The sequence below is a fragment of the Alternaria viburni genome, assembly GCF_023758015.1.
Source record: "Alternaria viburni strain BMP 2772 chromosome Unknown scaffold_15, whole genome shotgun sequence".
NCBI classification, from domain to species: domain Eukaryota; kingdom Fungi; phylum Ascomycota; class Dothideomycetes; order Pleosporales; family Pleosporaceae; genus Alternaria; species Alternaria viburni.
Window position 1 is genome coordinate 592,926 of NW_026055784.1, and position 20,564 is coordinate 613,489.

Genomic DNA, 20,564 nt, shown 5'->3' on the forward strand with positions numbered 1-20,564 from the left:
GTCATTCGTTTCAGATCTCGTGAGCATGCAATGGGTTGGTTCGAGCGTGTTCTGTTCGCGTGTTGCACTGCATCTTTGGTAGTTGCGAGTAATGTTGAATCAGGTTCAAAGAGTAAGTGGAGCGCTGGTAGATGGTTGCATTGACTCATATTATGCAGCTGCAAGCCTCTCTAATACTCATCTCACGAACGAGAAATCTCCTATAATTCCACGGCGCGATTTGCATTTTCGCAATGACACGAGCACATCAGAGATAATTTCAACAAGCCTAAGCACATCAGCTACATCGACGCTCTACACTTCTACGACAGTGGACTCTATTACGACGTCGAAGTCCGAGATCAACGCGCCGTCAACAGCCACTATCCAGACTACCAGCTCCTCTCGCCAGCCAAATCCAACGAAGCAAGACTCAGATGGAACAACAAGCTCATATGGTAGCGCAAGTGGCAGCGCGCCTGCAATATCTTCTGCTGCGGGCGAGTCGGCGGCGACATCCCTTATCATCACAGGAACGCAGCAGCTATCTACACCATCATCGATCTCTTTGATCGATCAAATACAGACATCCATCTCCATTCAAGCATCTTCGATTCCAGTAGGAGCTTCTTCTTCTACGCGGGCATCATCCACAGCTCAGGTCCTACCAGTCACTTCGGACGTCAAGTCGACCGCGAGTACATCCACACCATCCACAACATGGGTGATTGCGGACTCATCACGAGCGTCAAGCATTCCTCTGTCTGCCAGTACATACTCCTTCCCAGTCTACCCTACGGCTGTATCAAGTCTGGTGATAATCTCTTCGCAGACCTTGCCATCTCCATCTTCGACCTCCACCGTCGATGTTACTGCGATCACATCAATCAAGTCTGTTTCCTCGGCCTCTTCAAAAGGAAAAGTCACTAGTGAGCCCACAAAGGCTACAGGACTACTTCAGCACTCTGTATCTAGTCTTAATAGCTGGGTGGCATCAAGCTCCGCTCCCGCTGTCATTGGAAGTGGAAGCAGTAGCCTCGCATCTCCGGCTTCCATTGCAGATGCGGCCACACCAATCAGTGTCGCATCTCAACCAGCACAATCGTCTGCTTCAACTGGATACGCCAATCTGCCATCGGGTCAGGACAATGCACCACTTAACACGCCGGCATCAACCCCTTCCGCCTCAGCCCAGCTCGAAAGCAGTGTGATTGGTCCCTCATCAACTTCGACTCTCTCCAGTGATTCACTCTTTCCGACAAGCATCACTTCTACAACAGCGTCCCTGGTAGCTTCGATGGGCTCAGTGATTGCGGGCAGGCCATCTAGCTCTGCTCAGCCCAGCGTAACAAAGAACGAGACTCCCGCATCGAATGTAACCACACCTGTTCAATCTAGCAGCTCTCGGATCGCCAGCTCGACTTCGAGCGATAGCGTCACGACTTCTACATCTACCAATCCCGATAAGACTGCTTCTTCAACCATGACTCGACCGCAACCCATACCCATTAATCCAATCAACGGTAACATGACAAGACCAACAAGCACGACTACTACTACGTTAGCGCAAACAACTGGGTACATATCTCCGCCGGCACCAGGAAACGGCACCGTCTCCTCCTCGTTGGCTTTCGCAACCACATACTCGGAAGCAAGCAGCCTCGCAAGCACTGCCACGATTTCGTCATCTTTTGGCTTATCTGGCTCTTTCACACAAACCTTCATCGTGTCGAAGACTAGTCAGATCTTGAGTACTGCGACATCTAGTCAGGCGGCGGAGATCTCAGATGCACCACTTTGGGGGAGCGATCCAACAACTGCGCAATCAACCCCCGCGTCAGGAATTTCCGCGTCGTCTTCCGTTGACTTTGGACTTTTACCTTTTCCGCTTGAACCTCCGCTTCAAACGGCATCTACTGGGTGGACGAACAGCTCAACTTCCAGCGTCATTGGCGGAACTCTCACTCCCAGCGCACCGTTATCTACGGCTAGTATCATCACCAGTTCCCAAGCAACCAGATCAGGTACCTTGCGCGACGTGTTTACATCATTTCCTTTCTTATCCACCACCACGTCTGCTATTATCTCTACTCCCACTTCGCTCACCGGCTTCATAACGAAGACGAAGACAGGGACTGAGAGCTCGATTCTCAGCTCGCGCACGAGTTCGATGTCTACAAATACCTACGACACTACCCTGAGGACCCGAACTTTGACCAATGCGCCCACGAGCAGTGCTACCGAGACAGAGGCCGCTGCAGCTCCACCCTCAAAGCCACTGACGCCAGAGGAGACTGCCGGGGTGGCTATAGGAAGTACAGCTGGAATCCTACTTGCTATAGTCGCCGCGATCTTCGTCGCTCGCCGCTATCATGCTATTCATACGGCAAAGCGTGCCAGTGGTGGCTCATCGGGTATCTACCCCAAACTGGGGTACTTGTACGATCCTTCACTCGGCGAGAACGGTGGCAGTGGCAGTGCATCCGATGATGCACTCATCTTCATGTCTGGTGGAGCGAGTGGCTTGCCTTCGACTGGAAGCAGAACACCACCTCGCGTGCCCAAGAACTCTCGCGAGTACGATCCTCGCGGTTGGCTCAACATCAGTGCGCAGAATTACAGCGACCCTGGCAACCCCTGGAGAGAAGACCCATTCCGAGATCCTGAAGACCCCTTTAGAGACCCCTTTAGAGACTGGAGAGGTAGCGATGCGATTACCTCGCCGAGTGATCCTGGGTCTGATCTTGTTGCGGAGGTGACAAAGTATGCTGCGGGCCCGCAAAGACCTCTCCCCCCCGTACCAGCGTCTCTGACACCACTCTTCCGCGACCATGTTATTCCATCGCCGACTATAAGTCCAATCATGAATAGCTGCAGCTTAAAGCGTAGTCATTCTGTGTCTTCAAGGCGAAGCAGTGTCAAGAGCCAAAGGTCCCTAAGGAGCCTTCGTGCCTGTCCTTCGCCAGATTCCGAATCGAGAAACGTCCCACCGATATCTCCTTCCTGGCGTCGAGCGAGTAAGATCCTGGCATCTATTAGGGAGGGACACGCGGACGACCCTCTTCCAGATCCGATCGAACATGACCTGCTTCTGCCTGTCGATGTAAGATCGGAAACACCGGATTCAGTGATGGTACATGTATATGCGCCAGCACCCGTAAGCAGGACGCCATTGCGACCGATGTTATCTACAATACTTTCGGATGACGAAATGTCACTACCAAGCATAGCAGCCGCAAACTCATTAGCAGTTGTACCACCTCGGTCAACTGGTAGCATCCTCTTCCCCACACTCAAAGACGACAGATACGCATACACTTCACTCCCTTCAACCAACATCCCATCACCATCACCACCACATTCCGAACGAGCAGATAGCGACAAAACAATAACCCAATCCACCTACTCCGTCCGACCATCATCTCCAACCCCAACAACCACTTCCGCACCTCGGAACAAAGGTTGGGAAGAGATAAAACGCACATCCAACGGCTCATCCAGTCTCATGTCTTCGCGCCCACCCACACCACCTTTCCACCACTTCGCTCTTCCACCACGACCCAATCTCACCCCTCCGCCTCCTCTCAAGAAACGCTCTTTGATTCAACTCCGCCGCAAGACACCCTTGGCTGGCCCCGGTCAACTCCTGGTTCCGCCTCACAATCATTACTCTTCTCCTTCGTCTTCACCTTTGACGTTGCAGACGAACTTCATGGTCAACTCGAACAAGAGCTTTGAAGGGCCAAGGATGAGTCTTCTTGCCAAGGTGCACAGCATGAGCGACATGAGAGACGAGACAGCGAGCCCGAAGAAGAAGAAAGGCATTGGGCTGGGGATTGGATACCGCGATTCCATCTCGCGGAGGGTAGGACGGGTTTCGAGATGGGGTCCTGAGGATGTGGGGACGAAGTTTTGAGGTTTTTTCTTTGGCTTTGGCCACGGCTTTGCATGCAGCATGTCTCTTTGGAGTTTTGGTTTGTCGCCTGTCGATACACTCCACGCGACAGTTATATCTCCCAAGTCTCAGTACAACGGTCTATCATAACGACTCCGCCCAATGTCGAACGAAGCGTTCCACCACGCATCTCTCATGTCTCACTCTTCCAGCAGTTTTACTGGGGTGTCTTGCTTGAAGCGTTATACACATTAGATTATCACACTTTGTGTTGTTATCTTGTTCACTGCGCTACAGAAACACTTTATTTGTACATAGGATCTGTATAGCTAGTTTCTAATTCTACTTAATAAACATGGACACTCGTACCCTTTCTTGTAGCCCTCGTGATTGAACCTTTTCGCACAGCCACTTCTTGAGTAGCGAATGCATAAGGTAAACGGCAATGTCAGTATAACGAGATCGCTCACGTTATCTCTGCATAACAGAACAATACGATGCTCTTACTCTTCTCGGAAAATGCATCGTACATCACTTTCTTGCGGTGAGAGTCTCATGCAATCTTCTCACCCCCAACCATCTGCATACACAGCTTCCTTGCAAACACCTACATACATCACCGGTAGGTACCATCTCCCAGAACAAGTCTGATGCAACCCACCCACGCACTAAACCCACGCGCACCACGCTACCCAGGATACCCTTCGCCCATCTTCCCCCCTACCAGCACCACACCCATCGTACGATCGCATCCGTATTCAAACTTCGCCAAACCCCCCCATTCCCACTCCCATTCTCCCAATACAGCCTTTGGGCATCCATCCCACTACAAGGTCAGGTCAGGTCAAGTCTGCCCGTCACGTTTCGCTAGGCCCAAACCTTAACCCTACATACACCGGCCGCGCCCGACTACCACGCGTAACTGGCTGCCGGGCGCCGGGGCAACTTCCCGGGCTGATAGCAGCGACCTAATACGCTGGCGCCAAAGTCAGGGTAATTGTGCTTGTTCCTGGGAGCGGCACGCGATTATCGGAAGAGATGGATGCATGGACAAAACTAGGCTTTGGGTGGTAAATGCGCGCACCTGCTTTTACCCTGTCTGCGTCTGCAGTCTGTGCCTTTGCGCGCGTCTGTGAGCTGCTGCATGCACGATACGATGGTGTTGCGTTTTGTGGGAACGGAATCATGAAAAAATTTGGGCTGCTCAGGGATCGCGTGCACTGGCGCATCGTGCATGTATCTTTTGTTTTTCGTATCTCAGCTTCGTATGTACATGCAAGGCTAGCATCGTGCAGTTTAAGCGGCGGTAGCGGTGAACCGCGAAATGGCCTTCGAACCCTCTCGCGATCGAGCCGCAGAATGCAGGCTGGGCTGTGGACGGAGCAAACTCCGGTGCACCATCGTCTTGCTTTTTCTCAGCCTTCTTTGCCCACATCCGAGCCCTGCCGTGGGTAAGAGGGTGTTCAGCCGAGTTCGACCGGGGGCTTCTCCTTCTAGAAAGAAACGACGACCTGCATATGAGATGAAACGAAAAAGCAAAAACGCAAACGTCATTCGGCTCGGCGATTAACAGCACGAGGAGATTTGCAATCTCGTATGCAGGATGATCTCTCGTTTGATGCTCATGGTTCGCACTGGGGTATAATCTAATAGTGTTTGTACATCGTAATATTGGGACCGTAGAAGATCCGGGGCCCAAGAAATTCCCCCAGCGAACCATTCTGGGATGGTGTGGCCTGGGCTTTCCAGGGCAGGTTGCGGCTTCCTCCGCGCCTCGTGGAAGATGATCCAGAACGTGATAGCCAAAGGTGTATCCTACAGATCGTTCCAGATCGTACTCGCCTTCAATGGACCACAGTCGAAAGCGAGATTCGCTGCTCCAACACATGCATCGCCAGTATCCTCCTCCACCCTCTGGCCATCAGCTTCGAGCCAAAAACAAAGGCGCTGACAGCCACCACCGACCTTCACCACCATGGTTTGATGAATCACCGATATGCTCGCGGACAGGCATCAGGCCACGTCTGAGCCGCTGCGCTTGTTCCTCCTACGAGCCCACAGCTCGTGAAGCCACTTGTGAGATGCTTCCACGTCGGTGGGACCGGGGCACAGCGGGAGCCTCTGTCGGTATTCCTTCTCATACTTGCGGATCGCCAAGTGAAGCTCGATCTCCTGCGACATGCTCTCCAGCAGCATCTTTGCTTGTTCATGGTCCTTGGGGAGGGTGCTAAGAGTCGCTTCAGCCACAACTTTAGCTTCGTCCGCCGACACTCGAGAAAGGTTGCAGAAAAGCTGACGCTTGAAAAACTCCATGGATGTATCCAGGAGAGGTGCCAGCCCGCCAAGCTCGCGAGTGAGGATGAGCTGAGCCTCCGTGTACATCCAAGATCGCGTCGGGTGAAGTGAGCTGCGATGCAGTAGCTGCACTTCAAGAGGGTTTACCTTGGTGGCACCTGCACGGACACAGTTCTGCAGCTCCTGTCTCAGTCCGTTGGCGTCAAGGCATGAGTTGAGAATGGGGTTGTCAGAGTTGAGGTTAACGCCCTGAGTCTCAGCCTTGTTGATGCGGACCCAGACGAAGAGGGTGTGCACTTGTCCTGGAAACAATCGGCGAATCTCCTTGTCTCCACAGACAAAGAGAATCTCACAACCTGCCTTAGTCCGGAGTTCGACCGTAAAGTCAAACAGTTCGCCAACAGGCTTCTCAGACCGAGCATTCTTCAAGATACGCTTGATGCGACCGGACGTGGATTGGTACTTGGACCAGTTGCTGGCGAAAACGTTCTTGCAGCAGTCTTTAAGACAGATGGTATCCTGGAACTCTGGTTCGCGGCGATATGGGAGCAGCGCAGGATTGATGCGGTGAATGTAGATATCCGGAAAGGACTTCGATACATCGTGCAAGACATGGGCTGCAGGAGACAGCACGATGACATGAGTTCGACCGGCCTTGAGGTGCTCGCCCTGCATGGATCTCGCGATGCCAAGGATGACATCAGTCATGGAGGGGTTCGGACGAGGCGGATGCCAGACTTGCGAACCAGAGTGCGCGATCCTAGACGTCAAATCCTGAAAGATCTCATCGACTTCCGTACAGACGGGTCGAAGTGCATAAAGCACTTCTGGCCTGTTTCCGGTGACATCACGGTGGGTGCAGTGAGTAGTGTAAAGCGCCACGCGATCCTCGCCGCCAAGATGATACTAAAAAGGTTAGTAGATTGCTTCTGAGCGACATCAACGATGGTGGTTTACCAAGGCTCCATTAACCGCATCCAGCAACCTCTCGAGACAAGCCGGAGTCACATAGTAACTGTACAGAATGTCAGCTGGCATCATGAATCCCGCCATGCAGGCACTTACCCGTTGTCTACCACGAAGATCACATCAATACCGGTGTCGGGCAGAGGCTTTCGGTTGTGCAGGACACCCTCGATCTCGATAGCAACGCCGATGTCTTGGTAATCCTCGGTGAGAAGCTTGACCTCAGGGAACAGTCTAACCGCTGGGCGCAGGGTTGTTGGCAAATGGGAGGTCAAATCTGACACCTGTGCCTCCGAAGCCTCATGGTCAAAGTCAGTCGGGGAAGGAATGCGCTTTGAGATACATCCTATGATGGAGGTGAACTCGTTACCGCTGGATCATATCAGTGACTGTTGCATAGCTTCGCAGATGTTCACGTACTTGCGGGCGTTTCGTAGCAGGTAAGCCCCGACAGCTTCATCGTCCGGATGCTGCACCTCTGAGCCTTCTTCAGTCTCTTCGTGAGCCGCGAGCGCTGTAGCTGCTGTTGGCGACGTTGCACCCGGTATATCGCTAATACCAGCGCTAGTCTCTCCAGTGTTGTGGCGGCGTAGGAGAGGTAGACCACTGGTAAACGATCGAAGCTTTGACGACATGCGCCGCTTCAGGGGTTCGGCGTGACCTTCAGTGTTGCTGATCGCCTTCTCGAGAGCCTGTTGCGCGTTCATGTGTTCAGCGCTGTCGGCGACGAAGAGAGGGTGCGCAGCCTCGCTCGACGCCACATCGATCAACGGCCAAGGGGTAAGTGCAGTGGTAGGCATAGAACGTACTGGGTCGCCGTTTTCGGGCTCGACATGGCTGTTCTTGCGCGAGAACGCCATCTGATCTCCAAAACTGGATCCTGAGGCCGAGGATCGACTGTTTCTGTTCTTGCGTACCGTCAGAGGTTGATCGCCCGGAGCGCGACAAACAGGCAGAGGTGTTACGGTCCACGACAAAGGTGCCCTGAGCGGTTGCGCCCAATTAAAGACGGATGAGTCGAAGCTGTAGTCGGGCGGTGACTCCCAGATATCGCTCTTGATCTCGTCGATGATGTCGTCTAGCGGACCGAACACGTACTGATCGTCGCTGTAGGTAGGAGTTGACTTACGAAATATTCGCCTTCGAAAAGTAGCTTTTCGCGACTTCTTCTGGATGTGGAGGGGAGGTGGGCAGAGAGGCGCGCGGTCCAGAAAGACGCTGCCAGCTGTTGTTGTTGTGATCATTATGGACGCGTCCCAATTAGGCACAAATAAAAGCCCAGTCACCGCGGCGCGCTCTCAGTCACCTCGAATTTCTTGAGAACGCGTGGCCTTGCTGTCAACAGTGACGTCAGGTAGCAAACGGAATCTGGGAGATAGATAAGAAGAGTAGGCAATGCCCAAGTTGAGATGTAGAGTGGATGTGCGAACGGACGTTGAAAGTCCAACAGTGAGGTGAGGTTTAAAGGTGAGAGGCACTGCTACAAGCCAGGAAGTTGCGAGGTGGGCACGTCAACAAACCTACGATGCTCCTTCCCACTTCTGAAAAAAAGACAATCGTATCAAGAACTCGCACCAAGACGCGTTCAAGTTCATGCTTAGCTTCTGAACGGCAACGCATAGCTTCTACCAGATATTTGATGCGGACTGTAATCCAAATAGTCCTCCCATTACGCTTCGCCGAGTTGGGCGGCAGCCACTTCTAAATGCCTCTTCATCTTCTCGTGCATCTCATCGTCCGCCTCGCGAAAGCGAATCTATCACATGAGTAAGCAGTGGCTTAGTCAGATATGGCTGCGACCTACAATGTCTTCTCCAGCGCCAGCGCCGAACAGGACTGGTTCCGATATACTAGCCTTGACTGCTTTTCTTACACGTTCCTCCCAGACCCCCTCCCAGTTCCACTCTCCGGGTCGGCGATTACGTCCTAATGCAGACGAACCTTCTGACTTGTCCGTTGTGGAAGGGTCGGGACTTGGAGTTGCTCGGTCTGACTGTTGCGATTGCAACATCGGAGCGCGGTGCGCCCGCCATGCATGATACGCACCTGGATTCGCAGCAGCCTCTAGCGGAAGTGAGTCCAATATTGACTCCTCACTAAAGGTTGAGCGGGTGTACTCTATCATGCGCACAATGGAGTACTCCGCAGTAGACTGAGAAGCCCCGAGGACGCCAGATGCGACGTTGGAGTCGGATCGCGCGGGAAAAGCATTTGAAGATCCACTGACATCGCGAGAACTCGGTACAGATCTTCGAGCTCTGCCGAACCAGTGCGGGAAGCCGTGCCGGAGACTGAAGCCTCCTGGTGGCAGCCGTTCCTCATCCGTGGCACTGACGGTATCCGTGTCGGCGGAGCCAGTCGTGTAAGTATACGTGGTAAGTGGCGTGAGCAGCGGGTGAAAGACATCGGTAGAAAAGGTCACGAGGGGGGGTATAGTAGGATAGCTGGGTGGGAAGGAGATTTGGAAGCGTAAGACTGCAGGCGCATATGGTCCTGTCAAACGTGAATAACGTCGCAAGGAACGCAACGCCGTGGCGTAGCCCTATAGAACAGCCTACCTTTTCGCACGAATATTACACCTACCCACAGTGTTGGGTCGCCGGGCGTGATGCTCAAGAAAACGCCATCCAGCTGTGCATAGCGCAGACGGGTGCTGTGCAGAGTTAGGAAGCGCCGCTGCTAGCCGTGTGCCTCGACTCACAACTCGACGAGAAGATGCTGCTTCCGAAACGACGGGAGAGCCGACGCAGAGACGGACAACGGCATCTCGAGAGCAACGATGATGGTTGTAGGTCGTTCGGCATCTGCAAGCACGGCGCCTGCGATAGAGAGCCGAAGCGCGTTCGACGCTAGTGCTAGCCGATCTGCGTTCTCACCTGCTTGAGTCTAACGCGCTTCCCCGCCTGCCATTCGTTGAGCGTGCAACACCACCAACACCCTTCTGTATCTCACCGGGTCGCGAAAGGAGATGCGCGCATGGTAGCATCGTGGGGGATCTGGGCTGCCCATCAACGTGGCAGTTCGCGAGTGGTGTTTGATGAGGTCGAGCTGATTATTCGTGGATGCAACGCCCTGTCGAACACCATCCCTACACCACCTCTACATATATTCGCGGTAACACTGCATGCATCTTCCTCACCCGCCCGATGCCGGGCTGCCGCTCCATCCCCGTCGTCCATCTATGTCAGACATGCTCGGGACGTCATCTGCGGCCCTGGGACAAGGCTCTGTCTGCATGCTGAGACCGAGTATCTGTGCCGACACACTCGCAACGGTCCGGCTGAACGCACACCACCAGACTCACGTCAGAATACCATGGAGGGTGCATGACCGCATGCGCCGTTGGGACTGGCGAGTCAGAGCAGAACTGGCTCACACACACCTACATCGTCTCGAAACGCCTGTGTCGGGACATGAGGTTAGCCATCCCGCTTTGCGCTTGCCGAGCCAGCCTATACACCAGCATCAGGATAATCAACTTTCGCCCTCCTACGCTTATTTCGAGACGCTGTGCCGCACTGGTGATGATTGATGACCACGTCGTACAAGGCTCGGGTCGAAATGCGCTGGCTCCAGTCAGCCCACTATTGGTAGCCTAAGGCGATGGTATTACACGTCGTCGCAACCGATGGCAAAAGAAGGCAGACAAAGCCTCGCACGTAAAGGCGACGCCGCATCGAACATCTACCTGATGCAGAATGATCGGGCAGCATCATTCCGATCGACCCACGCTGCCGGTTTCAAGGCTGGCTTTTCGTTTTTGTACACTCGTGCCGACAAGCGCGTGAACACCCCAATCCTCCGAAATCTCTCTAACCCACGCCGCCTGCATCTGCTGTCATCTTCGTCGCGGCACGACGCTATGAGTTATGCTATTGCCTAAGGGCAAAGAAGCATGGTGTCATTCTCGGAGGATTCCAGTAGAGCAATAAGAGGGCCAGGGGGCGTAAACCTAAAGGCGCTAAAAAAGGCGGTGGCTGTCTCAGACGCTTCCATCTTCTTGCGAACCCTGTCCCTCGCGTGGAAATCTGCAGGCCAGCCTTACATATCCACACCGCCATGACCGCTTAGGCCAGGTTGCGTCGAAACAGCCGTTGTGCCCTGGACACCTTTGCACCAGCAAGCAGAGATCGCTGGTATACCGCGACAGCTCACTTACAGCACATGACGGAAGCATGTCCGGGGCCCACCGGAAATGGGAGTGCTGGCAAAACCTAATCAAGCGGTCTGAAATGGGCAGCAGTACAGATGCTACGTCGCCGCAGAAGGGCGCAGAGCCTCGTCAGCTGATGGGGCTCCTAGGGTTATGATGCCTTGATGACTGATGAGAATGCAATCACGATGTGTGACCAGCAATGACAGATGCAAGCAGCAAGCCACGTCCTGCGACCCGGTTGGGCCCAATGCGCAGGCGTGGGAAGCTTCGAAACCACGCTGACCGGACAGGGGGGCAGAGAGATGATACCTGGGGCAGCAAATGAAATCGCCGCACGCCTAGTGCCAGGTTGCGATCTGAGGGATACGAAACGCGCTGCGTCGTCCTCCTCGGCCATTCAAGCGCCGCGACTCGTGCCTTGTGGCGCTGACGACCATCCGGATCGCCAGGCATTGCAACAAAGCGACGTTGTCTAATGCGCATTGCCGCGTGACCGGTTGGTGTGCATCTGCCGAATAGGCATGGAGTACACCGCTATTTTTTGGGGGTTTGTCGGAGCAATCAAGCAGCAAGGTATGATGCCATGACAGACGCTCATCATCAATGACAACGAGGGCCCCAGCTGCATGGCCCAAGCTGCTTCTCGAAATTCTGCGGCGAATCTTCTGACTCGCCTCACGTCAAAAGTCTGACCGCGGCTTGGTGTCCTGGTGCCCCTAAACTGGGCGCTGCGAAAATCGCCCAAGGCTTGCTAATGCCACAGTCTTTCGATGTTATGTAGGATAGTGCCTATTAGTTAAGAACACATCTTAGTAAATCTTGTCTCTAGCTACTTAGCTATAACCTATACTTAAAAAGACCTAATCCCCTCTACTACCTTCTATCTTAAACTACTCTAGTACAAACTACTATAACACTACTGCAGGCTAAAACTAACTTAAAATATTAATAACTAACAGCAGACTTATATCTTACAACTACCTAGCATAGGTAAGCCTTATATTACATTTCTAAGATCTCTCTAACGTTAAATAGAGAAAAGTCTACCCTCTTTATAGTGCCTAGAATCTTACTAGCAACGCACCTAAATGCAAGCACAAAAAGCTTATACGCCTTTTTGCCTACTAAAAAGCTAAAGTCTACTACGCTAGGGCTATATTACGCCTTAGCTAAATCTAATCTACACCTAGCAACTACTATCTTCTACCTAACGCCTAGGCTAAAGTAGACTAGTAGAGAGAAATCTTAGGACGTCTTCTATTTACGCAGTATAAGAAGCTACACAACTAAAGCATAAAATTATAGTAGAGGTACAGCTTACTATCTAAAGTAATAGCTTATAGATTAACTATATGTAGTTAGCAGGATATTAATGTAATTGTTCTAAGCTAAGGGCTCTGCAAATCTTTTTACTAGGAGTTAGCATCGCCTTGTGTTCTACACTATTGGCGGCACGACGTTCTATTTGCTGGCGGGGCATCGGCCTCTGGGCCGCTGTGTCCGTTTAGGGAAGGAAAGCAAGCCGCAAGTCGCCGGCATGTTGCCATGTCGTTCACAGAGCGACAGGGTCTCCCCTGCTGTGGCGCGACTCAGGGCGCTAGTGCCTGTGAATGTCGGTAGAGGCATGCGGGCATCTCTAGCGCCGAGGATTTGGGTCCCGGGGAGTCGGGTTGCTCTGTTGATCCTGTTCCTCTTACGAGCCACGTCCAACGCTCTTGCAACTCTCCCTGGTCCGCCTTACTCGGTTCCTTCTAGCTCGTCCAATGTCGTGGATTCCGTCCAACCCGGACCGGTTTGTTCGATGAGCAGAAAGCTTCCCCAGCCCAGCCCTGGCCCACTTTCAGGGGGCTGCATTCGCTCTCGCATGCTCACACAGACTCACAGAGCCCGTCCGGTGACATGGAGTCACAAAAAACAGAGCTAGGTACAGCTCGGCTGCCAGCACTGCATTTTCCGGTCGCTTATCGACAGACGGTGGGCTGTTTCGTAGCAACGATGGCATCACGGATCCGCTACTCATTTTACATTCGCTGGTCCCTCCGCTGTCCCTATCCGCCCACACTACGTATCCATACCCACTGCCATCACCGCTTGTTCTCCGTTTCTTCCCCGCCGCCACAATCCTTGCTCATCCCAGCGGTCTATCCGTTTTGAGGACGCCACTTAAATCTTGCTGCTCCTTATATACCTTGTGACGCTCGCGTCCTTTGCAAACTGACTCTGACCTCTGAGCCCTGGAGGTACTAATCTGTCGCAAACTCGCACATGTCTTATTTGTCACAGCCGACTCCCACTTCACTTTGACATTCACCACCTGCTGTCATAGTATTTGACATTCTTCTTCGACGACCTCGACCTCTACACCTGCACACCACCTTACATTCGACTTCGATACTATCAACATGGCTCGGTATGGCGTGGCAGCTGCCGCGGGCAGCGATATAACACCTTTCCCAACCCGACAGATGGCCGTACTTGGTGAGCAGCATGCCATGATGTAGCAGCACACGACAGTCGCTAACGATGGTAGCGTTGTGCCGGATATGCGAACCAATCGCATTCATGTCGATATTTCCCTACGCATACTTCATGGTCGAATCATTCATGACCGGACATTCCACCGCCCAAATTTCCATGTACACCGGCATGGTCACATCCTCGTTCGCATTCATGGAATGCATCAGTGGCATTTTCTGGGGCCGACTCAGTGATCGGGTAGGACGGAAGAAGGTCCTACTTGGAGGTCTTTTTGGTACGGGGCTGAGCATGTTGCTCTTCGGCTTTTCCCAGAGCCTACCAATGGCGTTGATTGCGCGGGCTCTCGGGGGTTTGCTTAACGGGTGAGGTCATAGTTCGATCTAGCGTCTGAGCCTCGCTAACCGAATATGCAGGAACATCGGCGTTCTCCAGACCACTGTTGCAGAGCTTGTTACGGACGAGCGACATCAGCGTGAGTTTTGCCATAACTCTAATTATACGCCGCGCACGACTGACTTTGCATAGCGCGCGCTTATTCCATCATGCCGTTTGTCTGGTGCCTTGGGTAAGATATTTCCTAGCAGCCCGACTCGTCCACACGCTGACCGCTTTTTGTAGCACCATCATTGGCGGAGCGCTTGGCGGCTTGCTCGCTCGTCCCGCTAACGTAATGCCGTTTTTCCAGGACACCATCTTCGAAACGTACCCGTTCCTTCTTCCAAACTTGGTCTGCACCGGCTTTGTCGTTCTCGGCCTGACTGTCGGTATTTTGTTCTTGGAAGAGACCCACGAGGATCGCAAATACGACCAGGATCGAGGCCGTGAAGCGGGGCAATGGCTTCTCCAGAAGCTGTGGAAGCGCGACGCAGATGCGAGATTTGACGACAAGGATGCTTCGCTTGACGAGATGCGCTCGATGTTGAGCGACCACGACCACGACGTCCAGGCCTACCGCAGCACCGACACTTCGCCTACTCTCTGCAGCACACGAACTTCCATTTCGGAGGTCCCGGAATTTGAGTTGGACAAGCAGTTCGAGCCAGCGCCGACTTTCCGACAAGCATTCACCAAGCAAGTGTGCCTGAACGTAGTGTGCTATGGTGTTCTTGCTTTCCACACCATCTCTCTCGAGCAGCTTCTACCTATTCTCATGTCCAAGCATGTGCCAACCGAGGGAAGCCAACATCTTCCCTTCCGCTTTGAGGGTGGTTTCGGATGGTCCACTCAAACGACCGGCGCGTTCCTCGCAGTGCAAGGTTTCCTCCAAATGTTCGCACAGGTCATCCTTTTCCCTTGGGTCAGCAAGAGGCTCGGCAGCCTTCGCACCTTCTGGATCACTCTAGCTTGCTACCCGATCTTGTACCTCCTTGCTCCTTACCTGGCCATCCTTCCCGAAAACTTGCGCATCCCTGGACTTGCGGTTCTGCTCATGGCCAAGGTTACCTTCCAATCGCTCTCCTACCCGTCCCTGGCTATCATCCTCGCAAACTCATCCCCGTCCAAGAAGGTTCTCGGCACGCTGAACGGCGTTGCCATGTCTTCTGCCAGTATCTCTCGCGGCTTCGGTCCCACCATCTCGGGTGCCGTCGACAGCCTTGGCACCACGCTCCACATGTCTGGTCTTGCGTGGTGGGCTATCGCCGCCGTCGCTCTCCTCGGATGGCTCCCCGGTTTCGCCCTCACAGAGACCAAGCGATCTAGCTTCGCTGCACAGGACGAGGAGTCCTTCATCGACTCTGACTCTGACGCAGAGTCCGTCATCACTCTCACTCCGGACGACATCGAGATCGTCCTCTCCAAATAGATTCACGCAATCACGACTAAAACAGTAACGACGCCCCTCGACATGCATGATGCGGCGCAAGCCCTCTGCAGGGCGTCGACGCGCTGGTAGCGACCCTTCCTTTCACATCATAATTTCGGATTATAGAGACATTTTTTATCGCGGCAGAGATGAGGGTTACATCTCCCGCGCGGCGCATCATTATGGGTGCAATTTAGCGACATCATTTACCAGGGCGGCATTTTTTGGGTCAACATTATTAGAAGGGAAAGCTCGATTGTATTGGAGACCAGCAATGGTCATCCCCGAGCCGGCGTTTGTCTCAAGAACAGAATACCCCAGTAGTTATTAGTTTTCTTTGCTACACTGTATGTTAGATTAGCGTGCTCGAGCACCAATTCATGACTTGGATGATTTCTCAAACCGCAGACCTTTGTTTTGCCATGTACGTCGTGAAGAGTGCATTAGCTGGATCTGAGTCGTGACAGGCCTCCAGCGGTGAGTTCAATGCGTCTGTCTTGAAGATTAAGCGGAGGTTGCAAAACAGGTGTAGTGGGGAATTTGCATTGTCGAAGCGGTCCCTTGCACGTTACGGATGCTTCCTTTTGCCTTCTACACGTGCTTGGATCGGTGTGCTTCATGCACGTGGTGGAGCAACGGGGATCGCGAGTCAGTGACCGCCAACATGCGGATACCGGACGCCTTGCATGGCTGCTTCGACCATGAAACGGTATCACGAGGTCATGGACGGCAGATATATGCGCGCGGTGACGAAAGTAACGGCTTCCTTTTGTGGTCCCTTGGTGTTGAAGGATCGCAACGTCGGCTTGCCGAGGCCGAGGCAGTTTAGTAATGCTACGAGGGCTTGCTCAGCCTTGCAATCAGCACCACAGCCATGTTACGCTGTGGACGGATGTGTAGCTGAGCGATGACGCCATTGTGAGAGCGGAGGAAGATGGCATCTTGAACAATTTCATGCTGGACGCACCCCATAGCACATGGCAAAGTAGACGTCTACCCACATGGCGAGCATGACGTGCAGCCGCACCCACACTCCGCCCACGCCTATCTTCCGCTGGAGAGATAAGGCCCGTAGCCGACCAGCTAGCCATCCACTCTCAAGCGACGACTACCGCGTCCCGCTGGGAGAATGGCAGACATCTTCCCCGTGCAATCGCAATCCGCAGCCCTATCCACGCCGCCCGCAGTGGTCGCTGTTGCTGACGTCCTGATCCAGAGTGCGGGGGAGCAAGAAAGCTGCCCGCCCGTTCAGTTGAAGCTCGGAGAATAGACGCCAGACGTGCGCGAGCTTCACTAGCCCGAACCCTGCGGACTTTCTTGCCATGCGCCCTGATGAGCAGCCTCAAGCGCTCCTTGGACGAGGCGTCTCATGACGGCGACCGGCCCTCGCCCTCAGACTCGCCCGCGTCGACGGTGAAGCCTACCTCGCCCGCCGCGCCTGCCTCGTCGTCGTCGAGCTCCTTCCGCAATGTGAGCGCCTGCAACCGCTGCCGCCTGCGCAAGAACCGCTGCGACCAGCGCCTGCCCTCGTGCGCCTCCTGCGACAAGGCCGGCGTCAAGTGCGTCGGCTACGACCCCATCACCAAGCGTGAGATTCCGCGCAGGTACGCAGTTACGAGGGGAGCTATGGGCAGTCGCCTCGGCTACGACTGACGAGCGCTACAGCTATGTATTCTACTGCGAAACCAGAATCGCCTACCTCGAGTCGCTCCTGCGCGACAACTCGATCCCCTTCCAAGAGCCCGACGACTTCAACCCGGCCTTTGCCTCCAATGGCGCCGCCACACCACGACCCATATCCGCCGCGCCGCCGCCACGCAATGGCAATACCAAACCCTCGGCTGCCCAGGCCAAGGAGGAGAGCGACAAGTACGATCGCGAGAAGCTGACCAAGCTCGTGTCCAACATCGGAATGGTCTCGGTGCAAGGCGCCAGTGACCCGCGATATCTGGGCTCTACATCCGGCATATCCTTTGCCCGCGTCGTGTTTGCTGCCGTCAAGAGCTCGGTATCAGGCTCCTCCTCCGAGCGCGGCAGCAATCGGGGCGCCAAAGTAACGAGCAATGTCGTGGACAGCGGCACCTCGATGCGCGACTCCTTCTTTGGCCTGCAAACTAAACCTACCATACGGCAGGCGCCCTTCCCAGACCGAGAGCTCGGGTCGCGTCTTGTTGAGCTGTACTTTGAGCACGCAAACCCACAAATCCCTATTTTGCATCGGGGCGAATTTATGGAAATGTTTGAGCGTGTGTACGCTTCCGGTGAACGGCACCGCACATCACGAGAGTCGTACATGCTCAACATCGTGTTTGCCATAGGCGCTGGCATTATCCTGGGCAGTTCCGACTCTGAGGGCTCGCCGACGTCGGATCACGGGCGCTCACCAACAAAATCACGGTCATCACCACCGAGTAGCAAGAAGCGGCGACTTGCAGGCCACCAGCACCAGCCCGAGGAGTACCACGCATCCGCCATTGTGCATCTAGAGAATTTCCTGGGTTCTTCTCCCGCAGCGGACCGTCCCGACGGCTTCGGCGGTGGCCTGGAGGAGCTGCAAGCTGTGCTACTACTCGCGGGCTTTGCGCTGCTGAGACCCGTTGCCCCTGGGCTGTGGTACATTGTGGGCGTTGCTGTCCGTCTTGGAGTGGACCTAGGGTTGCATTACGAGGATGGCGTGGGTATCGACGGGGCGGGTGCGGAAGACCAGTCTGCTGGAACCGCGGCCTTCAAAACTGAGGGTAACGGGAACACGACGGCTGCCAGCGGCGGGAACCCTTCGAAAATAGATGCAAAGGAGAGGGGCCGCAGACAGTGGGTCAGAGACCTACGGAGACGCTTGTGGTGGTGCGTCTACTCGTTGGACAGACTGGTCAGCACGTGTGTTGGCAGACCTTTCGTAAGTACTTTCCTGGGTCTTCATTTTCGTATGGTACTACCGATCATGTCGGTTATGTCACGATCCCGCATGCATGTGCGGCAGTCTTCACCGGGGGACGTGTCGAGGATCGGGATGTTCGACACCGACTTTCCAACATGGTCTCGTGCTCTCAAAATTCGATGCGTGACTAACAGCTGCATAGGGTATCACAGACCAGATTGTAACTACCGAATTCCCCTCGCTCCTCGATGATCGCTACATTACCAAGGAAGGATTCCTGGAACCGCCAGTGCATCAAGAGAAGCCGACATACAAGATTGTGGCCCACCATTACTTCCGGTTGAGACTACTGCAGTCTGAAATTCTGCAAGTCCTACAACATCGGCAGGCACAGCAGGCAAGAGCGAGTGGTGCCAATCAGAGCAATGAGTTCATGCATACCAAGCTGCCTTCGCCATTCCTGATCAATTTTGAGTCGTTCCGCGCGTGGCGCGTAGATATCGACAGACGGTTACTGGAATGGAAAGACTCTGCGCCGACACAGCTTGATGCCGGCGTGCAGTTCTCGCCACTATTTCTCGAGCTCAACTACTGGCAAGCATTGATTATGCTGTACCGACAGAGCCTGGTCGTGCCCTCTGGTCTGCAGGAAGAGCTGGGCAATACCGGCTCAGACATGGGCAGTCCTTCCATGAGCAATCTAGAGGAGCGCGAAGACGAAGATCTCGTTTTCCTCAAGGTAGCTGAAGCCGGCCAGAAGGTTTTGAAGTTGTATCGGCAGTTGCACCGCGTCCATCTTGTCAATTACACCTTTTTGGCGACACATCATCTCTTCATGGCTGGTAAGCTTCATCATCTTCACCGGTATCCACAGTGCTGACATTTGCAGGTATATCCTTCCTCTACGCAGTGTGGCACAGCGTTCATGTACGCAGTCTATTGGTAAGTCGGTCCGAATTTCCGTTCTACTGTGGATACGTTTAGTTGGTGTAACATACATGTCTAACCAATGCAGTCTCTTGACGACGTCGACTTCACCGTCCTTGCCGCGACATCCGTGCTGGGTGACCTGATCGACAAGTGCCCGCCTGCAGAAGCATGTCGCGATGCATTCGATCGGATGAGCAAAGCGACCATTCAGATGTGCATGTCCACCACCGGCTTCGGGCCGCAAGCTCTGCGGTCACTTCCGCAGCAACAGCAGTACCCGACACAAACCTCACCAAACAATGGATACACATCTGCAGCCGATGCAGACGTTAGGTCAGACACCGACATGCAAGGTTACGCACCAAGAAACACAGCCAACTTCTTTGGCCAACAGCAACAACAGCAGCAGCGTCGACCCATGCCACGCTTCGACATGAATCTCAAAGACCTCTTCTCCGACGACGAAACCGACAAACGGTCTTTCAGCCGCGTAAGCAACCAAGTCAACGCCATGAGACCCCCTCCCCCACCCATGAAATCCGAGTCTCAAATGCAGCCCTTCACAGCGGATCTAAAGATCTCTCCCCAACTGCGCACACCCCACCTCCAACAGCAGCAGCAACAAAATAACTTCTTCGCCCAAAGTTCAAACATGACGAGCCCGAACCAGCAAAATACCTTTTCTACTTCGCCGCCGAACAACCCTTCAATGCCATCGCCTTACCAGATCAGCAATCAAGTGCCCTACAACAATTTCTCACAGAATATCACGTCCAGTTATCCCGATTTGGGGTTCTCTGATCTAGATTTCCTAGACAGTTTCCCCGTGCAGGGCGCAAGCGGTAATGGCGCTGATGCAGGAAGTGGTGGGCTGCAAGATGTAGGTATAGGCTTTGGAATGGGATTTGGTGATGGGACACATGATTGGAGTGATGTAAGTTCCCCCTCACTGTCGCTACTATTTGCTACGGTGGAAGTACAATTGCTGACAATGACCAACAGGGCAACGGCTTGGATCTTTTCGACGGATTTTTCTTTGGTCCAGGAGGCACAGGCGGGACTGGGATGTAGATCTTGGTGTTGGTGTTCCGAGAACCGGCTCTCAGCCTCGATGGAAGAGCCGGGAATAACATTGCCCGTCGGCTTACTGTACTTGATGGTATCGAGTAAAATGATACCGGGT

At 53.9% G+C, this 20,564-nt stretch overlaps 5 protein-coding genes across 5 annotated transcripts; 3 read left to right on the forward strand and 2 right to left on the reverse strand.

Moving 5' to 3' along the window:
* Positions 1-2,149: 2,149 nt before the first annotated feature.
* Positions 2,150-2,868, forward strand: J4E79_007212 (uncharacterized protein; the record flags this gene model as incomplete). The annotated part of the gene is made up of 2 exons (XM_049356079.1): positions 2,150-2,812; positions 2,857-2,868. 2 exons carry the CDS (start codon positions 2,150-2,152, stop codon positions 2,866-2,868), a joined length of 675 nt encoding a protein of 224 aa, XP_049209533.1.
* A 3,019-nt stretch (positions 2,869-5,887) lies between these two features.
* J4E79_007213 (uncharacterized protein) lies at positions 5,888-8,379 on the reverse strand (the record flags this gene model as incomplete). The annotated part of the gene is made up of 4 exons (XM_049356080.1): positions 5,888-7,075; positions 7,127-7,184; positions 7,235-7,507; positions 7,556-8,379. The coding sequence occupies 4 exons, from the start codon at positions 8,377-8,379 to the stop codon at positions 5,888-5,890; spliced, it is 2,343 nt and encodes a 780-aa protein (XP_049209534.1).
* A 425-nt stretch (positions 8,380-8,804) lies between these two features.
* Positions 8,805-9,901, reverse strand: J4E79_007214 (uncharacterized protein; the record flags this gene model as incomplete). Its single annotated transcript, XM_049356081.1, has 4 exons — positions 8,805-8,891; positions 8,940-9,628; positions 9,694-9,788; positions 9,837-9,901. 4 exons carry the CDS (start codon positions 9,899-9,901, stop codon positions 8,805-8,807), a joined length of 936 nt encoding a protein of 311 aa, XP_049209535.1.
* Positions 9,902-13,853: 3,952 nt separating this feature from the next.
* J4E79_007215 (uncharacterized protein) lies at positions 13,854-15,573 on the forward strand (the record flags this gene model as incomplete). The annotated part of the gene is made up of 4 exons (XM_049356082.1): positions 13,854-14,131; positions 14,183-14,241; positions 14,295-14,334; positions 14,388-15,573. The coding sequence occupies 4 exons, from the start codon at positions 13,854-13,856 to the stop codon at positions 15,571-15,573; spliced, it is 1,563 nt and encodes a 520-aa protein (XP_049209536.1).
* A 1,332-nt stretch (positions 15,574-16,905) lies between these two features.
* On the forward strand, positions 16,906-20,452 carry J4E79_007216 (uncharacterized protein; the record flags this gene model as incomplete). Its single annotated transcript, XM_049356083.1, has 6 exons — positions 16,906-17,177; positions 17,239-18,469; positions 18,654-19,293; positions 19,362-19,378; positions 19,467-20,315; positions 20,384-20,452. 6 exons carry the CDS (start codon positions 16,906-16,908, stop codon positions 20,450-20,452), a joined length of 3,078 nt encoding a protein of 1,025 aa, XP_049209537.1.
* Between the last annotated feature and the right edge of the window lie 112 nt (positions 20,453-20,564).